Source organism: Panicum virgatum, chromosome 2N, assembly GCF_016808335.1.
Source record: "Panicum virgatum strain AP13 chromosome 2N, P.virgatum_v5, whole genome shotgun sequence".
NCBI lineage: Eukaryota > Viridiplantae > Streptophyta > Magnoliopsida > Poales > Poaceae > Panicum > Panicum virgatum.
The window spans coordinates 20,908,369-20,928,132 of record NC_053146.1 but is presented as its reverse complement, the minus strand read 5'-3'; the positions used below and the strand labels follow the sequence as shown (position 1 = coordinate 20,928,132).

General features: G+C 45.0%; 1 protein-coding gene and 1 long non-coding RNA gene across 2 annotated transcripts; one reads left to right on the top strand and one right to left on the bottom strand.

Moving 5' to 3' along the window:
• Window positions 1-6,104: 6,104 nt before the first annotated feature.
• On the bottom strand, window positions 6,105-11,579 carry LOC120660024 (U-box domain-containing protein 33-like). The gene is made up of 9 exons (XM_039938346.1): window positions 11,208-11,579; window positions 10,821-10,945; window positions 10,383-10,495; window positions 9,787-9,891; window positions 9,272-9,656; window positions 8,375-8,506; window positions 7,703-8,173; window positions 6,878-7,618; window positions 6,105-6,549 (listed from the first exon to the last, which is right to left on the bottom strand). The coding sequence occupies exons 1-9, from the start codon at window positions 11,548-11,550 to the stop codon at window positions 6,346-6,348; spliced, it is 2,619 nt and encodes an 872-aa protein (XP_039794280.1). The 5' UTR covers window positions 11,551-11,579; the 3' UTR covers window positions 6,105-6,345.
• LOC120660025 lies at window positions 7,349-12,375 on the top strand. The gene is made up of 3 exons (XR_005669314.1): window positions 7,349-7,585; window positions 9,295-9,877; window positions 11,229-12,375. It is a non-coding gene; the product is annotated as an uncharacterized LOC120660025 (long non-coding RNA).
• Window positions 12,376-19,764: the final 7,389 nt, after the last annotated feature.

The window sequence follows — 19,764 nt, the reverse complement described above, 5'->3', positions numbered from 1 at the left end:
AGCAGCCCGCGGTGGCGAAGAAGCGCGCCGCGGAGGCGAGCGCCAGCGGAGGGGGTGCGCCGCGGAGGTGTGGCACGACGTGCGGAGGGCGGCCTTCTTCCCCAAATCCGGTGCGGCGTGGGCGGCCTTGAAAGACCCTTGTTTGGTTTTGGTAATTGAGTGACAATCTAGGTGGACTAATAAGTGTTTATGTTGAGATACACATGTGATTAGTCCACACAAAGATACTAGTGTGATGGAGGAACTCATTTTATATGAGACATGACATGGAGTCATGTGACCAAAGTGGAGAAGATCAAGACAAGGCTTGGCTTGATGGATCGGTTGCAATGGTGAAGGGCAAGTCAAGACTTTAAAGCGAGGGACCGCGTGGTGGTGAAGCTTGGGCAAGACTTGACGCCGATGGACCGAGACAATGGTGAAGAGCGAGCAAGGTCAAGATCGATGGACCAAAGAGGTCATGTGATGATATGGAGTGGATCATCTCTTTCAAGGAAGATCAAGCCAAGTGTTGACTCATGATGATAATCAAAAGGCTTGATGGAGTTTGGTGCTTGTGTGGTATCAATATTTGGGAAGATTAAATGGAATGCGTAAGGCAAAGGTATGACTTGTAGGGCATTTCATTTCACCGGTCAAAGGTTGTGTAGAGAAGTGCATGACCGAATTTAGGATTGATGGCCGTACTATCAAGAGGGGCAAACTTGTTTGCATATTGATCATCTAGTGCCACTTGAGCGATCTAACATTGCGATGTTGCTAGGATCGAGTGGCGTGGTGAGATCAAGTGAAAATCCTTGAAAATGATTGTGAAAATGCTAGCACACATGCACATGGTGTTATTCACTTGGTGGTGTTGGCACATTTGCAAAGGAGAAGGTGTTGGAGTTGATGTTGATCAACTTGTGTGTAAAAGAAGTGACGGGCGGACGGTCCAGCCCGGTTGGGCGGATAGTCCGCAAGTATAATTCTTTTTTGTCCAGAGAGGTTGCAGCTCTGTTTGGGCTTGAAGGCCGTACTGCGGATGGTCCGCTCCTGGGGTGCGGACAGTCCGCATGTGTTTTAAAGAATTTATCTAGAGAGGTTGTTTCTCTGGCTTGGGCTGAAAGGTTGGACTGCGGACGGTCCAGACCAGGGGCGAGGATGGTCCGCAGGTCACTTAACAAATTGACCAGAGACGTCTTGGGTCTCTGGTGAGATTTAAGAGTGAAGGGCGGACGGTCCTCCCATGGGGTGCGGACAGTCCTCAGGTCTTTTGAGAAAATGTCCAGAGACGTTTTCGCTTCTGGTGGGTTGCACGATGTGAAGGGCGGACGGTCCGCCCAAGGGGTGCGGACGGTCTGCCCTTCTACTTTCAGTTTGTCCAGAGGCGCTGCCTCTCTGAGTGTTTCAGAGTATCTGAACGGTGGACGGGCGCGGACAGTCCGCGAAGGGCTCTAACGGTCAACTCTGACACATAATCATTGCAGATCTAGCCATCGGGTTTGAATGGCGGACAGTCCGGTTTTTGTGAGGCGGACAGTTCGCGAAAACTCTGTTTTCACGGGTTTTGAGTTAACGGCTAGTTTGGGGCCTCCCTCTATAAATAGAGGGTGTGGCCGGCCATTTGAGGTTGCTGAGCACTTTGGGGACTTGGTGTCCTTGTATGATAGTGCTTGAGAGCCCTCAACTCACTCTAACTCGATAGTAATCATCCGATCGAGTGAGAGAGCGATTCTAGGGCGATTGCTTTGAGAGATTGCATCGAGTGGCACTAGGTGATCGTGTTGCAAGCCGGTGTGCTTGTTACTCTTGGAGGTTGCCACCTCCTAGACGGTTTGGTGGCAAGAGACTCCGTTGAAGTCCGCAAAAAGATTGTGCGGTGCTCCGGAGAAGAGATTGTGAGGGGTATTGTGCTCCCCCGTGGGAGCCACGAAGAGCAACTCTAGTTGAGCGAGACGTGAAGAGCAACAAGTGGTCCGGCCGGATCATGTGCTAGAGCTCGGTGTGAGCACTCCACGTGGGAGAGTGTGACTTGAGAGTCACCACTAGCAAGAGGATCGACGGCAACCTCGGATCTTGTCTCAACGGGGATTAGCTTGGTGGCAACCAAGTGAACCTCGGGATAAAAATCACTATGTCAATTTTGTCTATTCTTCTCGGTGGTTTGCATTCTCCAAATCACAAGCCTTGTATTTACATTTATATATATATCTTGTGCTTGTGTAATTGCTCTCTAGTGATTAGTTAGCTTGTGTAGCTTGCTAATTATCTTTTTGCTTGTGTAGCTAGAAGTAGAGGTCCTAGTGTAACTAGTTAGCTTGTGTAGCTTAATTAGTTGCTCTTGCTTAGATTGTGTAGCTAAGAAAGTTGAGCTCTTGGGTTTGGATTGTGTATCCTTTTCCTTGAGCATCTAGTGAGTTTAGGTTTGGCTTTGTGCTTTTGCTCATTAGAATTGTGTAGGAGCTCCCCCGATTTGTGAAGTACTAGTACTTAGTCTTGTGTGGCTTGGCATTAGAATTGTTAGGAGAGCTCTTGCTAGCTTGGCACTCCATTTGCTTTATGTAGGATCTTTTTGGAGGTGCCTTAGAGTCATAGTTAGAGGGGTGATGTCTTGACTAAGAGAATAGTTTCAATTCCGCATAAGTTTCGGTTAGCCGGCGTAATTAGTTTTAGAAAAGACTATTCACCCCCCTCTAGTCCGTCATCTCGACCCTACAGGCCTTCTTCCCCAAATCCGGCGCGGCGCATCCCCGGGTCGGCCGGCGCAGCGCATCCCCGGCTCCCACGCGAGCCCCGCGAGGGATGCGAACCCCGCACAGCCACAGCGGAGGCACGCACGACCACGGCGGAGGCGGAGCTCCGCGCAGGCGGCGGCAATGGCGAAGTGGAGGTGCCGCGTGCGGCGGCCACGGCGAGGCGGAGGCAGGCTTTGCGCGTGGCGGCCATGGCGAGGCGGCGGCGGGGGACGAGCCGTTGGGTCTGGCGTCGGCCATGGCGAGGCGGCGGTGGCGTCGGGGCGAGCTGTTTGGGATGGCGCCGAGGCCATGGCGCGGGCCCCACAACGGCGATAGCGGGAGTCCTCTACTCCGCTCAGAATGGCGGAGACGGCTCGCGTCCGCTGCTTTACCAGGCATAGTAGCGTGCCCCGGTGCAGCGCCTCCTTCCTCTAAATGTTACTTGAGTACGCTGTCCAGTATACCAGTGTAGACAGCCTAACATCTCGAGTGCCCCGACTGCGCCAAATCTGGGGCCCGCCGGATCTGGACGCTAGTTGCCGTTGGCGCGTCGCCGAGGTGACACTAGCCTCCACCTCGGGTGAGAACACCGCTCCCACCTTGGCACCCCAAAAATCCGACCCAGGGGCGTTGGAACCGGCGAGCCGCCGCCATGCCTGACGCTGGTGCAACTGGCCATGGGGGAGGCACCCTGTCTGCAGATCCGATGGTCGGAAGGCCGGATCTGCCCACGACCGGATCGGATCCACGCCGCCGCTATACTAGCGTTCAACCTGGCCATGGGTTCCACCCACCGTCCCGCCCCATCGCTCGAGCCCCCAACAGCCGATTCGCTTCGCCTTCGCCTTCCTCGCCGGCCACGGGCTTCCGGAGGCCCACTCGGGCAATGGCGAGGGAGGGATGGGAGGTGACAAGGATTGGAGGCGGCGGCACGAGGGAGCCTCCCTCTTCTCCCCGTCGCCTAGCGGGAAATACCTCGTTCCGTTGCTGCCAAGTCCTTGCAATTGAACCAATAGGGAAGCAAGATCCAAGAGAAGAGAGTTCAATTTTTTTAGACGAGAGAGATCAGGGGATTTTCCTGGTGCTCATAAAGGAAGAGATGCAGAAAAGAGACAGTTCTTGCGAATGAAACGGATTGGAGCAAATAGTAATAATATTTTATTTCTTCATTCGGATCCAGCTATTTAGATACTCACTCTTTCCACATTTATAAGGCACACACGTATATCAAGATTCAAACCTTCCCATCTTTAACTATTAATTTTTTATTTTTATAATGTAAATAAATTTTATATGATTAGATTCGTAATCAAATATAGTTTACAATGATTATAAGTTTTAATCATAAGTGATATAATATATAATACATTCATGGTCAAAGTGTTGTTTAGAAGACCGTGCCATATTTCATCATGACTTGTAAGGCCAGTCTCAGTGGGAGTGTCATCGACACAGTTATTAAGACTGCAAACTTGAAAACTATGTCAGTGTAGTGTCATGGTGATGACACTTCTCTCACATTTCATGACACTCCTCTCTTCTTTCTTCCCATACTATTTGTACATATTAATAAATTTAATATTTATGACACTTCTATAATATTCTCACTGAGATTGAGATTGGCCTAAACGTGAAAGGATAGAGTAGCTTCGATGCGTGTATTTTTACACGCCGTGGCTCTTATAGCTCCCGAGCTCATTTACTCACTGTGGGGCTCATTTTTCCGAGCATCACCAGCGCATTGTCGAGGGTCTGATAAGGAAAAAGACGTGATTGGTTGCTTTTCCAGTAGCTCGCACTAGAGAGCCATGCCCCCGCTGGGCAGGTACGATGCGTGCAAGGCCCTCATGTTTTGATAATTGGTTCAATCCAGCCAGGGGGCGAAAGTGTTCGGTTTGCATGGATGTACGGCTAGTTAATTAACTAAAAAAAAAAGATGAAAGCTCAGTGTGTTTGGTTACCGCGATACAACGACATGGTGGACTCACCTCTTGCATGGAATGGTGAGGCTACCAACATCTAGTCCTTAAAGCAAAATATCAACTTTCTAATCAAGATTAAATCAATTTGGAAACCAGCGTCCGCAAAAATGTATTGCAAATCATAGTGAACAAAAGTATAGAATGTCTCGTATGTGGATCAACATTGATCGACCGATCTAGTAGGAAATCTGTACAGCTTGCAACAAAGGAACGAGAAATTTGGATTTTTGCCATGGCAAACTTTAGGCTTCGCAAAATTGTTATCATCAAGATTAGCTTCATAAGTTTGCCGCTAAAAATGTTGACAACTTGATTTCATTGTTGCCGTGTTGGTGGCTGACTGGCTGGCGGTGCGACTGCGAGCGAGTGCGTCGCACGCAGAAGGCCCACCTGCGGCCCACGAGCAGCTCACCTCCGCCGCCGCCACCTCCAACGGCTTCTCGCGCTCCCAGCCCGGTGTCTGACCCACCGGTGTCTTGCCCACCACCGACGGCCGGTGGCTCTCGCCGCCTCGCCGCGCCGCCCCCTCAACCCGCCACCGTCGCCGGACCTCACCACCCCTCCCTTCCCTTTCTAATCCCGGGATCATAGAAACCCTAGCAACCCCTCTCTTCGAACTCCGGCGGCGAGTTCGTGGAGCAGAAGGATCACGCGCGCTTCTGCAACGGATCCATGGGCGCTACGGCAGATCGGAAGGAGCCGGTCCCAGCTGTCAGCTGGGGCCCGCTGAGTCTTAATAAATTTGTAACCGAAGATCCGCAATCCATCTTGTCCCAACGGTCAAAAAAACAATGGATGTCACCGCCTGCTTCCCTCCCCCAATGCCCACCCCGCATGGCCCCTCCCTCTCCGAGGCACGAATGGCTACTACTTCACAAGGGCGGAGCTCCGCGGCTTGCACCGCTCCATCTGACGCGGCGGGGCGTCCACCTCGGCGGCGCCCACGCCGGGGAGTGACAAGACGCGCCCACGCCAGGTATTCGACGGTACGCTGCTTGTAACTTTTGTGTAGACTTGATTCCGTGCCGAAACTCCATGGCACAATCTTATACTGTTTCTCACATCCTCTGCTCTCTAATCTAGCCAGCAAGCCATGGGGAGGGAAATCACGCTCAATAATCCCTGTTCCTGATTCGTGAAAACCAACTTGTTTCTCAGTGCACACAATCAGCCGAAGCCCCTTTGGTATACCAGCTTCAATGCACGAATATGGCGTATCGAATAACGACAGCATTTCTAGCTACAAAATCACATTTCTCATAGTTAATTTCTCAAGTAGTAACATGATCAGCAATCTCCATGGTGGTGGGTATTCAGTTACCCCACTTAACCTCCAAAACTTTCGATTCATCCAATTGGCCATTTGCTGTGAGTAAACTCATAACTTTGCAAATATGGAGAGAAATGGGCACACACATCTACTGGTAGTTCCAACATTGCATCTCCTTGCTAATATATTACATTATGTTATGTATCAATTCATCCCAAATATGTGAGCCCTCACAGGGGAATGTACATGAAGCTTTATGCCCAGCTCCAAAAATTGAGAAAATATTGACTGCTTAAGTTTCCTAGAATGCATTCACACTTTAAAACCACTTGGCTTACTTCAGAAACATGACATACAGTACAAACCAAATGTAGGGTCAAAAACTCAAATTTATTGCTGCTGTTTTTTTTTGCCATTCTTGTATAGCGAAGCGAAGGGCATTGTTAGGAATTAACTGATGGTGTGCAAAATTAAGGTATGTCACGGGGGACATTTTATGCCCCCTTTGGATCCAATCTTTTATAGCTTCACCTTCATATGTGAATCCATCAGAAGCAATATGTGGATCTCGCATGATCTCCTGAAACAATGCAATTATGCAATGTTATATTAGTTAGAACCAAAAGTACAGCACAAATGCAGGTGGATGTGACTATGATGCAGACCACCTACTCGAAAGGAAATAGAGCCTTCATGCGGTGGCTGAATTGTAAGAGTTGTATGTGATTAAACTATGATAAACACAGTAATTGTTTGTGTCCCAAGAGACATTACATTATTCAGTTGCTTTGTTTCTCAGATTTGCTAGCAAGATGGAGATTTATTTTCCATCTACTCTACTAATGCCGAATACTAGAGACCTTTTTAGGCAAGTAACATAGAGTCAACTTCAACAATTGCTAACAGACCTGTGTCATTGGGCAGATGAAATATGATGGTGCCTCCGGAGGAAGTGATGAAGAGGGTGTTGGTTCATTCATCATAGCTTGCAAGGCACCCCATGCTTCTTTTGCAAGATCAGGGCGCTCCTTTCTCTCATACCGACAACATTTCAGAGCTAGGCTTGCCAACTCTTCAGCGAACCCAGGAGGCCAGTTCCCTGCTGAGGTGTCAAGTATTTCATGCAAGACTCCACTGTTCAAGGCTGCCTCTACCTCACTCTGAAGGCCTAGGGGGCTCTTGCCAGTTAGCAAACGGAGCAGTACAACTCCGAAAGAGTAGACATCATACTGTGCTGTGAGCTCCCCTGAAGAAATGTACCCTGGATCCATGTATCCAAGCGTGCCTTTTATTTGGTCTGTTCTGTGGTAAGGGGTGACAGTGGTGTTTGTCAGATTTAAGGAACGAGAAATACCAAAGTCCCCCAGCTTGCCTACAAAGTTAGCGTCAAGGAGGACGTTGTCAGGCTTCAGATCACCATGGGCAATGCTTTTTGGTTTGTTGGAGTGGAGGAAGATAAGTGCTGTGCAGATATCAGCTGCAATTCTGATGCGCATTCGCCATAGGAGTGGCTCGGTGTGGTCCTTGCACTGGAGGCGGTCCTCTAGGCTTCCGTTTGGCAAGAATTCATAAACCAGCACTTTCGGATCTCTGCACACTCCTATGAGAGTGACAAGGTTTGGATGTCTCATCCTACATAGAATTTCCACCTGTATTATTTTCAAAAATCACAGGTTTAGATACATGTTTTGTCCCATGCAAATAAGCTTACATTTGAAGTTGCTAAAAATTACCTCATCGTTGAACTCTTTCTCTCCTACAATGCCTTCTCGGTTGAACTTCTTTATGGCCACTGTTGTATGACGGAGAAAACCCTTGTAGACACTTGCACATCCACCACGCCCAATCTCCCTAGATTCATCAAAGTTGTTGGTAGCTTCTTGAATCTCACTGTAGCTAAACTGTGACAAGGAAACTTGACCAGCCGAGATAACATTGCTGTTGCCGTATAGTTTGCTCATCTCTTCAGCTTCTCTTAGAGCATCTTCTTTCTCACGCTGCAGCTCTCCTTGCAGCTGCTGGAGCTGTTCCAACAGAGAGTTGGTCTGGAGAAGCTTATTCTCCATTTCTGCCCTTTGCTCATTTGCCTTCTGCAGATCATTGAATATCTGAAAGTTTTTTTTTTCAAGAACTGCTTTTTCTTTGGCCAATCTTTCCTCTACCTCCCTTTTTTCTTTGAGGAGTGAATTTTCCCTTGCTTTGAACTGCACATAAATTGTTTTAATTCATGAAAGATCAATTGACCATTTAAGAAAAAATGCTCATAAAGCTTGCTAACACTTGGATCTTTTGTTTTTTTAAAAAAAAAGATTGCTTTCATTCAGAGATAAAGGTGAGCATAGAACAGTATGATTAAGCAAGAAAACAAAAAACAAAAGAAATTTTAGCAAAAACAAAGGTCATACCATCCTGGATGCTTCAAACAGATCCCTTTCAGCTTTCTGCCGGCCCTCAGATGCTTCCTTTCTTGAGTGTTCCAGCTCATTGCGGACTTGCTGCAGCTGCTCAAACACTTCATTTTGCATGCCAGTTTCCACCTATAAAAGATTACGATCTGCTTTGAGTTCAATAAATATGAGGGCATTATCCAACTACCTTAAGTACTATTTTGCAAAAGCAAAAATCTTTACTGATAAATCAAATCTTCCATGCAAATGTATGATAGAGCAAAACAACACATTCTAAGTTCTCAACAAAAGCGAGTTTTCTGGCACCAGATAACACCAATAATCATAATAAGAGAGTTCTCCCACATGTAAATTCAGAGTTACAACCATGTACACGTTAACACTTCATGACTATTAGCATACCCAAAACTTCAAGAAGCTTTGTTCCTAGATCAATACAGAGAAAAGGCAGTTGAAACTAGAACTAGTTTATGCCCGTGGTGATGCCCCAGAGCTATTGTCTTTTGGTTTAACACCATTAATATCATGTTGGTGATTTGGGTACTTTAGTGATGCATACATCTTGTTACTGCTAGTCTATGCCTGTACATGTGTCATGCAAGATCCTCCGTAGAGGATTCATCAACCGTCCACAGTTACAGTCATATATCTAGATATATGAAATATCTCTATGGCTTGATGATTACCTAGAAGTTTTACATGCAATTTCTCCATTTAAGAATAATTATCTATATATCATCTGGTAGAGTTTATGACACACAGTACTTATGTATTGGAGATCCATTGCAGCACCAGGGTACCTTGTACTTAACTTTTTTTAATGCGCAGGCATAGCAGTTGGTTTGAGCTTAGCACTAGAAAGATTACTTGGTCTGATTTGACTTACCGACTTACCGTGGTCATTTGTTGCTCTTCAGAGCTGACTATTGAAGCCGGTAATGGTGATCCATCCATACTGTCCGAATCCTTTAGACTTGATGAGGAGGACCCTTCATTGTTTGGGTGGCTGGAGTTCGGAGAGAAGTTTCTTGGTTGCACATGTATTGAGTGCTGCGCTGTATGCAACATCCTCTCCACATTGTTTGCTATCAATACTGGCGAGGGGTAACTAACTGAATTTGACCGTCGAGGAAGGAACGGTAGATCAGGAGAGCCCATGTAACCAGGATGCCCTGGTGGCAGTGACACTGATCTTGCAGGTAATTCAGGTTCATCTGACAGAGTGCTTGCAGAACTGCTTCTTGGTGAATCAGCTTTTATTGAATCAAGATTGCCATCCCTGAAAATGATGATGAACCACAACAATATTGTTTTACCAATTTGCCCAAAAAATAATGGTGGGTTGTTGCTTGAGTTGAGATTGCTATATAATTGGCTTCATGCTGCACGGACACATGAAGGGTTCATACCTAGTGCAAGCAAGAGACCCTTTAGAAATGAAGAATATCTGGCAATAAGGTTTGGCCTGTTGATGCACAATGGTTGCAACTTTTGACTTGAGTACTTTCCTCTTCCTGTTCATGGAAATTAATGGTCAGCATAAAGAACTTAGAATTCTTCATTAAATGCAAGAGCTGACCTCTAATTTGAACAAAAACAAAAGTTCAATGCTAATAAATCATGTTTTGCTTATCAGAAGTTCAATGCTACCTTGTGATTGCCATGTACCATGTAAATAGTATGCAAGAAACAAAAACACTGGATTTTATTGCGGATGCTTTGTTTTAGCAAGAAGTGTCATTTTGCTGGTTATCCTTTATCAATCATATTGCCTTTCCTATATAAAAAAAAGCTGTTGACACTGCTTATTAACATGGAAAAGCGAAAGATGCAGCTATTAACAAATTATAAACATAAAAGCTGCACAACTCAGATGGTGCCCTCATATTCCAATAAAATAAAGTTGATGCATTTATTTCTATAATCCGTGCAATTTAGGAATAAATTATGTATGATTTATGATGAAACCTCATTGTAATATATGAATAATTGCATCTCTGCATACGTTGAGAAGGATGACGTTCCCATGACAAGCTTTGTGATGTTATGCTGATTAATTAGCTCTACGATGCCATTTGCGACATTGTTCTTCTCCATGACCAGTGTTTCTGCTTGCACCTGTAAAGTTAATGTTTTAGTTAGATGACATATAATGGTAATACAAACCCCTCCTGGTTTGTCAGAAAGGAAAAAGGTAAAAATAAAAAAGAAAGGTCGGCTTAGTGCATTTTTTATTACTGGTTGATTTAAATTCTTTTTCCCATGTATGTCACTAAATTTGTTTTTTTTTTAACTAGGCTTACATAAATACATGGTAAGCTAAAACTTTGTTCTTTTCCCCTGGAGATAATCCCAAGTTGACCAGCATCCAGAGCTAAAAGTAGACACTTTGAGAAATAAAACTTCACAATGATCTAAGAAATAGAACTACTGATTGACCGACCTTCAGATACAGCCTGCAGTAAGTCATATACTGGTTCAGAAGTGTGTTCATCTCCTCCTGCTCAATCTTCCTGTATGCTTTGAGTTCCTTTTCTTCTAGCTGGCTTGCAGGAACCCTGCATAATCCTGCAGAGCAATTAACAGAGAAAACATGTAATGATCTTGTTAAGTTCATAGATACGTGTGTTAGTGTGTAAGCTTTGCCAACAGTATATATGTCTTATTATCTCTCTGAAGTGATTGCAACATTGAGTGACATAACGCTGGGGGTTGAAAATAGTAGTAGGGCCTTATTGTTTTTGTAATGTGAATTAGTCTCTAGAAAAGAACAAGAGCTAGATACAAAGTAAGATTAAAACAAATGAAAGTTGATGCATGGTTTATTTACCGTTCATAATCCTGTCTGCAGGCTGGTGGACATGCAGCAGGCTAACGTTGCGATCACTACTGAGGAGCCCGAGGTTCTGAGCCGCGCTGAGGTTGGACCTGCCGTCCTTGAAGTCCTTCCCAACGGCCACATAAACCTTCCCACCGCCATCATCGACAACTACGACCGCAGCCTCCTCGGCAATTTCTTTGAGGCTGACGCTCCGGCTGCTGCTCGTACCGGTTGAGCGGCTGCTCCCTTCGCGCATGAACATCCTCCCGTCGTCAGGCTGAGGCGGTGACACTGGTGGCAACGGTGACGAGGGGAAGGAATGGGGAGAGCCTCCGGTGCTGACCACGGCCATGTGCAGTGAGGGCTTGCTATTATGCTCTACTCCAGCTAGCAACTACCACCAGGGAAGAAGCAAGCTCTTTATATATATATTTATATATCTATGTCATGTCTGGAGACTGGAGGGATGATTCAACTATATACCGTTGCTTGCTGGTGGAGGCTAATGAAAGCAACAATCAAGCAGAAGATGGAGGCAAGAATGAATCAACAAAACTTAAAGGCCGGTCCTGTCCTATGTGTGTCTGCAAGGGTTCGTCCATGCTCTCCTCAGCCTTGCGGTTGGATTCATCGTACTGCCACAAGGCATCTACCACTTTTTGGCTGTGCAGTTAAGATGTAGTGATAAACAAAGCCACAAAGCGTTGTGTGCAGGCTCTCGTTTCGGCGAAGATCCACCACTTTACAGTGCAAGGAAGGACGGTTTGGCTGTGACAAACTGACAATTGAAGGCATAGAATTTTCGGAGAAGTTTCCTGCTGGGATTGCTATTGGCCTATATTTGTTTTGTTGCCAGTCAACTGCACGGCGAGGTTTCTTCCTGCACAGCTGGATGCCGGGAATATACGGTGTTGGCCTAGTCATTGATCCTCTCTTCGCTTGATCCATCCATCCAGCCCTTGGCTGGAACCCACCCCAGTCAGTCCCCCTCTCATCGGCCTTGGTGGATGCACGTTTTCCGAGGTTGATCCACTTGTAGCATAGGGATTAGGGAAGGTGCTGCTTGGTAAGGTCAGCGCTTGGAGCTGCTGCTGCTGCCGCCGCCGCCTGTAACCTTTGTTCTGATCTGCAACTGCAATGCGTTGGGATTAATAATCTAATGTGTAGGACACGCTAATGGAATAGAGTACCGGCCGAATGGTATATTCCTGGACGAGGAGGAGGACGATGCCTCCTCGATCGTCTGCTCCACGTCGTCAACGTTGGCGCGACGGAGCAGCCGGCGCTACTGTTAGCGGCAGTGCAGGAAGCAACCGCGTCCTTCGGTCCTGCATTGTGTGCGCCGACCTTCGTGTGGTAGCCTGTCCCCGTCTCGATCGGGCTATCCACGTAATGTTAAGCAGGCCGGCGAGATTTTTGAATTAAGGAATTGTTCCGCCCTTAAACATCAACGAGTAAATGTCTACATCCAAAGTCTTACAGAAGATGACACTAAACACAGCATTAAGCCGACGAGATAGCATCTGCCGAACCGAGACCCCACCCCAGTTCAAGGGAAAAGGAGAGGGCCGGGATCGGACAAGAACTCACCCAAACTCATCACTCGCCAGCCAGCTGGTCAATCGAGATAGGGTCGGTCTCGTCTGCGCTGCTGCGCCCACGCATGTTTGTGTTGACTGCTCTGGCTCGCCCCCTGCCTGCTGACTGTGACAAAGCCAACCAATGCAAAGGAGTCAAGCTCGTGGACTCAATGCGGTCGGTCTAGCTAGTACATGAGACTACTGTATACGGTCAATCAATAACTCGAGTATTGAAAACTTGCATTTGGAATGAGCCATTCACACGTAATCATATGCTCGGTAGTCTGATCGGTAGTTGAAGAACTGACAAGCATCGTCGGAACTGACAAGAATAATCGTGATGACTTGATGAGCAGCACGCATGTTCTATCGTGGTCCTGGTCGCTCGGTCATCAGCACTCAGCAGGACCTTCGTGCCTACCGACGTGGCCTTGTCACGTGTACGTCGTCGTTGCCTATAGTCCCGCTTGCTACGCACTGCAGTCATTATTCCTGCCGAGTGCTCACTGATACTGATAGGACCACGACCTTGTTGCGGAATTCCTTTTCCAACCGACGACGGCCGAATTCAACATCCACTTCGTGACCAGACCGCGAAAAGAATGACGAGCGAGCGATGCTGGCCGGTTCCCTCCTTTTCCAGGTCTCCAGCAGCTAACTCCTTGTATCTGTTTGTTACCAACTTATTCTTGGTGACAAATGATATTGACATACTCCCTCCATCATGGAATATAAGAAATTCTAATATTTTTGAAGAGTTAAAGTTTTTCAAGTTTGACCAAATTTATACAATAAAATAATAACATTTATGATATCAAATATGTACTATTAGATTCTCCATTAAATATATTTTTATAATATCATCTGTTTGGTGCTATAAATTTTTATGATTCTCTAAAAAATTTGATCAAACTTGAAAAACTTTGACTCTCCAAAAATATTGGAATGCCTTATATTTCAGGACAGAGGGAGTACACGGTGTTGAAAAAATGATTAATTTTTCTTTCAAGACGAGGATCACCATATTTCCATCTAAAAAACAAGGAAATGGACGAGAGTCTGAAAGGTAAGGAAACCACGAAGTGAGATAACTGGATCACCTTGTTTTGCATTTGGCGTATTAGGATTTAAAAAAGTTAAGCTTTTATAAACTTTGAATGACAACTAGTCAACGTATATGCATTCTTATCTTACTATTACTAATTGGAGGCTCCTTTGAAATCTCCACATGAAGCCACCTAGGATCTTAGGTGGACACTCTAAAAAAATAGAGAAATTCTATAAATTCTAAAAAAAATCAGAAACATCTAGCCATCAATCTAACAACTCTAATTATAATAGTCATTGGATCTGTTATCTTTTCTTATAAATTACCCATCTCTGTCATTATAAAAATAGACTAAAGTAACCCCCTAAATATGTATCTAAATTAACCACCTATGCCACTATAAAAAAAATCTAAAGTGACCCCTAATCTCCGTGTAAATTACCCACCTATACCATTATAATACAAATAGCCCCCTAAATTTGCATATAAACAATCCAATTATATCATTATTAGAAGTTAAATTACTCCTAAATATGAATTTAAATTATATAATTATAATAAAATATTAAAGTATCAATATAAAAATCTAAATTACAATTTCTATCATTATTAATATTATTGTTTATACAAAATTCTACCCACGATGTGTCACCATGTATTTATGTATGATGGAAGATATAAGACTACCAATTCACAAACAAATAGTTCAACTAAATATATATATCGAATACATGTGGAGGTGAGATGCAAAATGAAATCTATTGTAACTAAATAATAATAAATATATATTTTAGTGTATGTGTTATAATATTTAATTATAATTATTGACATCATTTTTATATTAATTTTAATAGCTCGTGCGGGAGCACGAGTTGATAGGCTAGTTCACATAATTATATGAACTAGGTTCATGCCCGTGTGTTGCTATGGGTGTAAAAAAATCACATCAATACACAAAGCATGGACAACAAATAATATTTTTTAGATTTGCACTGACATCCACACGCAAACTTTCACATAAATACATAATGCTTATCCTTTCTTAGCCTTACATTACGCTTCTAGTTACTAACATTCCTCTTCCCTCTTTTCATTAGATATGGGTTGCCTTGCAGTAATTTATCTACTCCTACTTAAAAATCAATGGGTTGTCTTCCTATAGTCAAGATCAGTTCTGCCTATCAGGAGAAATATTGAGATCCCAAGAAGAAATAGAACCCTGCTCTTCACCGTCACTGCACTCAAGTTTGGGAATGGTGGATGGCAATGTGTCTTTCTCAAGCAAAGAATACTGTCCACTCTTGCCATCAAATATTTATCATCCGTTGCTGGCAGACCCTGTGTGTCGCTGAAAAGGTACTGAACAAGGCCTTCCAGAACTTATGTGGATCACTACTAGAAAACACACTATGGGATTCCAACCGGTTTCCCCAAACCGAGACCAATGTCGTCTTTCTAAGACTCCGGGTATTTAACCCGGTGGCTTAGGCTTCCATTGGCACCGGTTGGAAAGACCAACCGGTGCCAAAGCGGCTGCTACACTGACGCAATGTGGCAGCCCCTTTGGTACCGGTTGGTCTTTCCAACCGGTGCCAATGACTTTTTCCCTTTTTTCCGTATTTCAGTTTTGTTTGTTTTATTTATTACTATTTATTCTTTTATAATTGCTAAACGCACTCGAGCTCTACAGTAGTATACGTTCATTGGTCGTACGTATGTGTTCATTTTCAGAGAATATCTGAAACTAACTAAAAGTGAAATGCGAGCATATAATTAAGCTAATTAGATGAACTAATATATTTACAAATATACAAACATCAAGACATCACATTTAGAAATATTTACAAATGTATAAGTCATGTTTGTAGTCTAACTACAGGGCCCCTCAGGAGCTCGATGGAAGTCCTCTATGGATGTGACCGTCGTGGTAGAACTCGCCTCTAAGATCCAGGATCTCTTTCAAAATGAATCCGGCGAGCTGCTCGCACACAGCGTTGATCCGATCAGTAGAGTAACATTCATCCCCCATTTGAGACATCTATCATTTAGGAAAAAAAGGACTGATATATTAACATCACGTGCGTTAGTATAATTATGAAAATATACTAGTGAATGGTTTGGACGTACTCTCATGTCCTCCGTAGTAGGCTTCCCGCATGGAGTCATGATGTGCAAGTAGTCGCATACGTAGTACCCGCACCAATCAGTTCCTTGTTGTCTCGCACACTTAAGGAGAAACAAATAAATTACTCAATTTAGAACAATTTGGGATTATTTAACTAGACAAATCTTTGTGAATCAACATACCGGATAATCTATTTTAACGTTCAGTTCGGGCCTCCATTGACCAGGTCCTTTGTTATTTTTCACAAATTTTTTCCAAACCCTGTGCTCAAAGTTAAGTTTGATATTCAGGAATTGTTATTAACAGAAAAAGGATTTGATTGTGCAAACTGAAGTTACCTGTTCAAGGGGTCTATGATATGTTGGATTACGAACTTTGGATTTCTCATTGAGTCAAAGACTATAAGATTGCCGGTCTCTACGGAAAGTATGAGTAAAATCCAATGATAACTGCAGATATAGATAGGATATATACATACATGCATTAGACGACTTAGTATTTATTTAGTAATATAATATAGGATTGAGTCGACCAAGACTTACCCAAAGTTGTATGGTATGAATATATAGGATTTGTAATTTTGCCTAGTCAATGAATCGTACATGTTTTGGCACGTTTCCGTGTAATTTTTGTTGAGCATTTTCTGGTTGACTAGCAAAGGAGACATGAAGCCGATCTGATGGTGCCATCCATGTTTTCGGCTTTTTTGGGTCTCTTGTCTAAATGATACAATAGAAATTTTATAATGCATACATATAATTATGTTCTAGTTAATAAAAAGTATTAATTTAGAGGTAAGTGATACTTACAAAACCCAAATGGTGATGATAGAGGCGTCGAAGGCTTGTCGATGGTAAATGTGATATAAATTTTCGAAGTACACCCAGAAGTCATCCTCCCCGCGGAAGAAATCATGGTCACGATACTTGACTCCAAACATTTTCCCTTCATCATTCGACATTCGCAGGTACCATCTATGCAAATTGACCATCTGCGTGCCTAGACTTTTCTCCTCTTCCTCAGTGACAAAAGGTTTTCCATGCTGGAATGGAGTAAGAACGGGAGCGACAGAGATTTCCGCCTCCACTTGCCCTGTTGCCTGCTCTAGTGTTAATCTTGTTTCAGAAAGAAATATCGCGGCCTGTAGGTCCGCCTGGAGTTGTACGTCCGTCGGGTGTAGGAGTGGCAACCCTGGCACCCGGAGGGGCTCGAGTTCTTTTTGTTGTGTGCCAAGCTGAGTAATGGTCTTGCCACATTTTTTCTTCACATTTCTCACCTTGTGTGCCTTTGTCAGAGTATGTTCATAGTCCGAGGGTAAGCTTTTCGGTTGTGGTGGGTTGTCTAGGCTCGCGAGAAGCTTTTTCCCTAATTCTAGAGGTACCTTTTCCCTCGGCGGGGGGACTTTAGGCTTCAACTGTTCTTTTATATATTGAGATGTCTCCTCTTCCAACTCCTCAGCAGTCTTCTCGTAGGTCAATTTTGTTTCGACCATTTTCTGCTTCTTCTTTGAGGGTCCAGCCGCTGGGAGGGATGCTGTCTTTTTCTTTCCTTTTTCTGGTGCAGGAGGAGTTGGAGTACTCGTGGCCCTTTGCGCCGGGGAGATGGTGGTGAGGGAGCTGGTTGTGGGGACGGCGGTGAGGGAGGCCGCGGAGACGGGCGATCGGTCTGAACGGGAGCCGTTGTGCTTGCAGTAAGTTTGATGTCGGCCTTGCGCCATAGAACGATCCCGTGCATTGCGTCTGCCAATGTCTTCTCTCCATCCCCTCCAACGAAGTCGAGCTCAAGATCCTCATTGTTTGCAACTATCTACTCGACTGAGACAGAGGTGTAGCCAGGGGGTATCGGCCTTCCATGAATTGTAGTACAAGGATTCAGGGGCAGGGCTGACCCGTATGCAACATGAATGGATATATTCTTTGCTCGCACATGAAGCTTGCACGGAGTCGGTATGGTGACATCATCCACTGGATACCTCTGGTCATCTACCGCCGTTGGCTCAATTTGGGGTTGCTGTTCAGCTTGTACGTCGGGCGCGGCCGTGGATGCACAGCTGCTGCGTCGCTGAGAGGCCGGGATTATCACAACATCCGGGTGCGACCCAGCAGTGCCCCTTTGGCTCAGAGCTAGCGCAATTGCCTCATTGACCCTGGTGTCCATCTGAGATTCCAAGGACGCAACCTTCCTGTTCATCTCTTCTTGTATGGCACGGAGTTTCTCTTCTTGTTCGGTTTTGCTCTTTCGGTGAGTCTTGTAAGAGAAATCTTCGGCCCAAGCATCTTTCCATGGGACCATGCCGATGCCGCGGGCTCATCCAGGGTGTTCCGGATTCTTTAATGCCCTTGTTGGCTCATCATTCTCCCTTTGAGGCTGGAATGTTCCTTGTTGGGCCTCATCTATTGCAGCGACCAGATCGCGGGACACTTCTTGCATATGCTCGGGCACGACTAAAGTTCCATCCAACTGGTTTAGTGTCACGCCATTAGCAAATAACCACCACTTGGAATCCGGCCAATCCCAAGTCGTCGGCCTGATGCCTCTGTCCATAAGGTCCTACTCCATCTTCTGCCATTTCTTTATTGCCTTCTTGTACCCTCCAGCCCCAAGGTGGTGGCTGTACTTCTTATTTGCTGCATTCGCCTTGGCCTGTTGGAATTTTTCTTGGGCTTCCTCTGAAAGTTTGTATTGTTTGACGGCATCGAGGCAGACGACGGCAAAGGGGCGGCGGCGTAGGGCGGGTTCGGCGCGGGGTCGTCGAATGTGGCCGGGGCGCGTCGTTCCAGGCGGAGAGGGCAGCGGCGTTGAGGTGGAGGGGCGGCGGCGCACCTGTACGGGCTCGGCCGCGCGGGGGCGTCGAGGAGGGGGCGTCGAGGAGGAGGCGCTTCGGTGGAGGAGTGGGCGGCGGCGGCGGCGGCGTCGAGGATGCGCGGCGGTGGACGACCGGGCGGCGGCGGTGGACGATCGTCGGAGGGGGTGACGGCGGCGTCGAGGATCGGGGGCGTCGAGAGGGCCGGTAGTGGAAGGGAGAAGTGAGGAAGAAGAGAGAAGAGGGCACACCTTTTATACTATTGAGTCTTTGGCATCGGGTGAAAACACCACCCGGTGCCAGAAAGGTCTTAAGGCACCGGTTGGAAGACCACCCGGTGCCAATGGAAAGCCATAGGCACCGGGTGGAGATATCACCCGGTGCCAAAAGCGTCAACGGGCGGGAAATGAAAAGGGTCTAAGGCACCGATTGGAATTAGAAAACCGGTGCCTTAGGTTCTTTTTAGTAGTATTTTAGATGTTTTGCCGCCTTGAAACTTGAAATCACAACATAGCTCAATGGAAAGCCAAAGATATTTATTCGCCGCGGCCCGGGTTCGACTCCAGGTCACCCATCTTTTTTTGTCCAAAGACATTGGTACTAGTTGAAAATGTCAACCGGTGCCAATAGGTTTCACTGAAAATTGCATAATGCATCATTTAAATGCACAATAAATTATTTAAATACATAATAAATCAGATAATTGCATAATAATTTTTTTCATTACATAATAAATCATTTAAATTCATAATAAATCATATAATTGCAAAATAAATCATTTAAATGCATAATAAATCAGATAATTGCATAATAATTCTTTTAATTACATAATAAATCATTTCAGTGCATAATAAATCATTTAAATGCATAATAAATCAGATAATTGCATAATAATTCTTTTAATAATATAATAAATCATTTTAGTGCATAATAAATCATTTAAATACACAATAAATCAGATAATTACATAATAAATCATTTAAATGCATAATAAATCAGATAATTGCATA